A 6,413-nucleotide genomic window follows, 5' to 3' on the forward strand; every position below is an offset into this window, starting at 1 on the left:
CTTCTCTCTCAGTCTTTAACTCAAATCCGAGCAGCCTTGGAGAAAAACTTGATTCCAAGATGAAGCCCTTTGTTTCAAAGAATACGATCATCTATCGGATGAGAATAGTTAGACACCCGTTAACCTCACTCAACCAACTTACCAGCTTAAGTAGCAAATCTCATAGCAATGATCATAGCCGTTGGATCAAGATTAATAGCCACAAGTGATCTGGACCATCCAATTAATCTAATAATTGGGTTCAACCAAATCCTTCACATGCTTCCTAGAAGCTCTCCCAAATACTATCTTATATTCTTAATCATTTTTCATTTTTAATGCTATGAGTTTTCAAGTTGCGGGTTTAGTTACGTTTATTCTTGCTTTAATTAGGTTTTTTTTCCTTAAGTATTGATGTGATACTGGAAATTAATGACATGACATCGTTGATGATATGTCATTCGAAATTGTTGATGTGACGTTGAAAATTAATGACATATCTGATATCACGTTAGAATTTTGATGAAAAAAGAGGAAAATAAAAAAAAAAAAAACCAGTGTCAAATTGATTATATTTAAAATTCCCATGTTTTTTGAAAAGGCGAAACCGGCCTCAATTATTTGTCCCATGCAGTTTTAAATTTACTTCCGATTAGTTTTCTACAAAATAAAGTCCTAAATTTATTAACAATTAGGTGAAACTTTCTAAGAAACCCCTCGATGTCAATTCGGAATTCAGAAAATTAAACACTGGAGGGGAAAAAACTGAAGATATCAAGGTCATTGAGAGCCAAGAGAATGACTTAATTAAATCTATATATGTATCTTTGTTAGAAATCAATCCGAAAATTTAATATTCGAGAATTCACCACGCACGTAAGAACACAATCCCAAAAACAAATAAAACCAACGCACACAGATCAAACTCAAACACTCACGCGAAAGCAATAAACAACGCAAGTATTTACGTGGTTCGCCAAAGATTTGTCTACGTCCACGAAAGAGCAACACAACCACTTTTATTAATCACCAACAGAACAATCCAAGCTCAATCAACAAAGCTTATTACAGAGATGGACTAAGACAAACTCTCAAGCTAGATACAGACACAATTCAAGCTTAAAGTCTTGAATTTTTCCCGTCACAATCTTCGCTTAGTTTTCTCCTTCGAAATCGCTCTTTCTTCTCTCTTAATATATTCTGAAGAATTTGATTTTCTGTTATGTTCGTTGCGGCCAGCTTCCATCTGCTTATATAGAGAATTACACCGACTTTTAAATTTGGGCTTTAGGTCAACAGTAACTTACGGTCCAATTATAAAGTCAACATGGTCCAACCCGATAAGCCTTCATTCATCAGCCTGATCTGCTCTTGTACTTCGATCTGCATCTATCTGTCTTCAAACGTATACACCACCAACGGTGTGTTCATCATTAGCATTATAAATTGAAAATCGGCTGGAGAATTTGGCATCAAATAGCCTCTATTATCACAATTGGGAAAACGTTTTATAACAACTATGTAGCGACGTGCATGGCACACATGTTAAGTATGTATGTAATTATTATTTGCTGTATAAGTGTATATGCATAATATATTCTTATTTTTCAAACAATTGGTTTGAATATTTTTCTGTGTTAATTAAATGATTGTTAAATACCAAATGAACGTGTAGTAATTAGTTGAGAGAAACGTGGAGAAAAAAGATTGGTGAGATGTGGTAAAAGTACGTACTTATAATATTTTCATATATAGAATAAATGCAATCTCTATTTAAAATTTTTGGCGTTATATAAATAATGAACGACTTCACGGAGCCACATGAGGGCCGAGCACTGGTTGATGTTTTGGTTCATGATCTGTTTAGTGTTCTGACTCCAATCATGTGTGGTATAGGTTTAAAACGGTTGGTTCTTTGTTACTCTTGGTGAGGAGCTCTTCATGCCCATTAATTAACATCTGTTCCAATTGTCCTTTTTTTTATTATTTTCTCTTTCCTGTGTTTTTTTAAAACAATTTTTTACTTCTTTTTTTCACTTTGAATTGAATTATCCATGGTTCTTCCTTCTCTTTCTTTTCTTATTTTTTGCTTTGGAATTTTTTAATTTTTCGTTCTTTTCTAAAATTATTTTGAAAATATTTTTTTTATTTTCTTATTGTTTGTTTATTATCTTTAACCACTAGTGGTAAATTGATTTTTGTGATTTAGTTTAAAATTTAAGACTTTATATGATAAATTTTAAAAATTATAAGGTATTTATATTTTGTTCAATCATGAAATTTCTCGTAATATTCACACATTAATATCTAACATGTTCTAATAAAGATGATAAAACTCAATTCTGCAATATATATATATATATATATATATATATATATATATATATATATGACTCCACAATATTATAGCCAAACAATCAAATTTCACAAAAAAATAATTATTCAAATTTTTATATTTTTAATACGAGTTTATAACAATCTAAAAAAAAATCAAATTGACATTATCTTCTATCTTTCATACTCCTAGATGCAAACAAGCAAGATATTCTAAAAACTATTCCTGCAATTTTTCAATATTGTGTTATAGGAATCTCATTTTATTTATTATATTAATATTTTGTTTATCTACAAAAATGAAGAGGTAATATAGCACGAAAATATAATCTATGTCCAAAATAATGAAACAAAAGACATTTAAAGAAGCACTAAAAAAACCTTCCATTAAAAATTTAAAAAATTTAAAAAAACACTACAAAAAATTTAACAGAAGCTCGTTCCATATTATTTTTAATTTATACATGCACTACCCGGTTAAAATAATAACAAAAATCATTTAAAAAAACAGAAAAGAGAAAAAAGAAAAAAGAAAGTAAAAAGAAAAGGGAGACAAAAGTAAGACGTGTCAATCAAAGAGCATGACAAATGTCAATTAAAGGGCATGGGGAGCTTTTCACACCCGGAGTAGCATAGAACCACCTGTTTAAAACTCGTTAAAAACAAAAATTAATTATTTACGCGCTAAATCATTTTTTTTTTTTTTGAATTTGACTCTTATCACCAGATCAAAAAATTTGACGATGTCGTCAAGTTCTTCACTCTCATATGTGTGTAATATATATACACGTACACACAGTACTCCATATCAAAAACATTTTGTAGCTAGCAAGCCCTAGGAACAGTTGGTGGATTAGATACGTGCAAGTTCTTAAAAAATAATCCTCAAGAGGACCTGATGATTTTTAGGAGGCAGGAAGGACAATCGAAGTTGTAAATAAAATTCTAGAAAAATTATCCCATGATTTGGTCGATTTAATTAGGTCCTTTAATTAATCAAAATTTGATCATCAGCTGATCTTTTTATTTATAGTTTCTTTTTTTTTTTTTTTTTTTTTGTATTTTGGCCGAGGCTATTAATTAACAAACTCTCATCATTTGTTAAGTACATATATATAATTAATAAATTGAGTAAAACCGTGTGTATATATTATTAGCTAGCTGGTTCTCTCATATCAACTTGGGACCCCTTCAATATAAAATTGTTGATTTGCTGATGATGCATTAATTAGTTCCTACGCAACATACATAATCATGCAACTCTAATACTCTAGCATTATATTCAAGATTTTCATACAAGACACTTAATTGTGAAATGTGTATTTAATTCTAGTGCAGTGTCCAAATTCGTCTCCTTGGTTCAGCCTATGCGAAGTTCTGACATTTTGGCTAAGCTAGATAAAATAATTTAATTAAAATTTGATAAAATTATATTTTTTGTTATCATGTATTTTTGTTTTTTTTATTATGATGATCTATGTTATCGTCTTATCGAATTTAACATGTATTTTTCTGATTTATGATAATTTATATTATTTTTCATTATTAAGAATGCTGATATAACATACATTTATCAACGTTATATCGAGAAAAATATTAATATTGAAAAAAGGGAGAAACAAATAAATTAAAGTAGATTCAATTAAAAGTGTGAAATTTGACAATACAGATAATTGAAATCGCAAAAAAAAAAAAAAAAAAAAAGTCCCCAAATAAAAATAGAAAATTTCCTTGAAAATTATAGAACACTTATATATAATTATACCATAAAGAAAAAAGGTTCGAGATAATCCTCAAAGTAGACAGCAGAGTAATACTAAATGAAGTAAACCACCAATACATTATCTCAAATGCAATGTCGACGCGGCGATTTTTAATACTCCTCCTCGTATAGGGTTCGGGTGTTTACTTGGGGATGGTAATGGCCTTGTAATTGCAGCTATCCATGGATGTTTCTCAGATGCTTTGAATACAATGACAACTAAAACTTTGAGCATTTGTGAAACACTTAGTTAGCTTAAAGAACAATCATTTACAATATTATCGTTGAATCGGATACTCAGATGGTGATTGAAGTTTTGAAGATTAAGAGCCCTGATATTTCCAGTGTAGATTAAATTATGAAAGAAACTGTAGATTTTTAGCTTTGGATTGTCACTATTGTACTTTTGTTTTTGCTCGTAGATCGGAAAACTAGCTGCTCGTAAGTTAGCTCGAGCAACTGGTTTTTTGTGTGGTCAAGAAAGTCTAGCTACTCCTTTGCCTTCTTTTGTTTTTGTTATAGCTGGTTTTGATCTTTAAATTTATAATACTACATTTACTTTAAAATGAAAAAAAGAAAAGGAAAAAGTTCACCAACTTTATGACAAATGCCATTATTATATAATTTATAAAATAAGATGATAAATGATTATATAAAATTAAAATATTGATATCATCATAATATAATAATAAAGTGGTACCACTTGTTATATATGCATTAATTCCCGCTGGCTCAATCAAGCCTAGCTATTCCCCAGAATCACTACTTTATTGATTCCAAATTCCCCCCCTTCAATATTTCGTCTCCCAAAACCTAATTCTGCTGAATTGCTCTACTTTTCTGATACAACACTTCTCTCCACCTTCCCCATCCCTCTGTTCATCAGCTTTTGCACGCTCTCGATCGTTTCTCCAAAAAAAAAAAAAACTAACTAGCTTTCTTCCCTTTTTGCAGAAGCCCATTTCTTGAAAATTGTTATATATATATCGTTTGTATATATAAACGAAGTCAGTTAATCTAATCGAATCGAACAGGGATGGATAGTGGATTCTTGAAATCTGAATTAGTTGAGGATCAGATGGAACTGATGCTGATGGAAATGGATTTCTCCGGGGCGGCGGCGTGTGATCAGATATTGCCTGAGATGCAGGGATTCAACAGTCATCAAGAAAACGACATTGATCATGGCGGCCGAATTCATGTGAATGGTGATTTCGAGAAGTATCACGCTAATTCACCTTCGTTAACGAATAGTATCTCGTTTTCCGGAGCTTCAATCCATCGAGAGCAACCGGAGACGCAGCAGAATTCAGGCGGGGGAAGATGGAAAGTGGAAGAGTACTACTGTTGTGGGGAAACGACGAGGATTAATAATTCGTCCATGGCGGCAATGCGCGAAATGATCTTCAGGATGGCGGCGATGCAGCCGGTTCATATAGACCCGGAGTCCGTCAAGCCTCCGAGGAGGAAGAACGTGAAGATATCGACGGACCCACAAAGCGTGGCGGCGCGTCACCGCCGGGAGAGGATAAGCGAACGGATTAGGATTCTTCAGAGACTGGTTCCTGGTGGGACGAAGATGGATACTGCGTCAATGCTGGATGAAGCCATTCATTACGTCAAGTTCTTGAAAGATCAGGTCCAGTCTCTTGAAAGAGTGGAGTCGAATCGTCCGCCCCCCGCCTCCGCCGGGATGGGATTCCCGGTTCCGATGTCGAGCGGGTGTTACATTCCGGTGGCTGCAAATGGTTACCATCAATATCAGCCATCTCCTGATCACAGTGTGCAGCAGAATTTGACAGATTCTTGATACAGTTTGATTTTTTTTGGATTTGATGAGACATCAATTTTTTGTTGGTGAATGGTGGAGAGTTCACGTGAATTTTCATAATTTAGTGCCATTTGTGTCATGCATGTCCCTTCTATCGGGGTAAATGCTTGAATCTTGAGTTACATGACAAATTTCTATTTAATGTCTCCCGATTTTTCGTGTCCTATTTTTTGTCCGAATTATCTCGTACATGACAAATTTCTATTAGAAATAGAAACCCATTATTTAATGGGGTAGTTACCAAAAAATTATCTCGTAAGTTGTTCTTTTTTGTAGCGTGCAAGTCGTATGTGCAATGGTGTCACAAATATATATATCTTTCTCACACATGTTTATGAGTCTCGGTCTCATGTGCAATGGTGTCACGAATTTATATATCTCTCACATATGTTTATCGGTGGTCTTTACAAACAGTGAAAACTAATTGATATTTTTGACATAAAAATAATATTTTTTATTCAAATCAACATTGATTGCACAATATATTTTTGAAGTAAAACATTTTTT

General features: G+C 32.6%; 1 protein-coding gene across 1 annotated transcript; it reads left to right on the forward strand.

Moving 5' to 3' along the window:
* Positions 1–4,865: 4,865 nt before the first annotated feature.
* Positions 4,866–5,969, forward strand: LOC140876217 (uncharacterized). The gene has a single exon (XM_073280124.1). The coding sequence runs from the start codon at positions 5,112–5,114 to the stop codon at positions 5,883–5,885; it is 774 nt and encodes a 257-aa protein (XP_073136225.1). The 5' UTR covers positions 4,866–5,111; the 3' UTR covers positions 5,886–5,969.
* Positions 5,970–6,413: the final 444 nt, after the last annotated feature.

The sequence above is a fragment of the Henckelia pumila genome, chromosome 1, assembly GCF_033568475.1.
Source record: "Henckelia pumila isolate YLH828 chromosome 1, ASM3356847v2, whole genome shotgun sequence".
Lineage (NCBI taxonomy): Eukaryota > Viridiplantae > Streptophyta > Magnoliopsida > Lamiales > Gesneriaceae > Henckelia > Henckelia pumila.

What these genes read in the sequence shown, in the direction of transcription:
- LOC140876217 (XM_073280124.1), top strand. Translation starts at nt 5,112, where the DNA reads ATGGATAGTGGATTCTTGAAATCTGAATTAGTTGAGGATCAGATGGAA.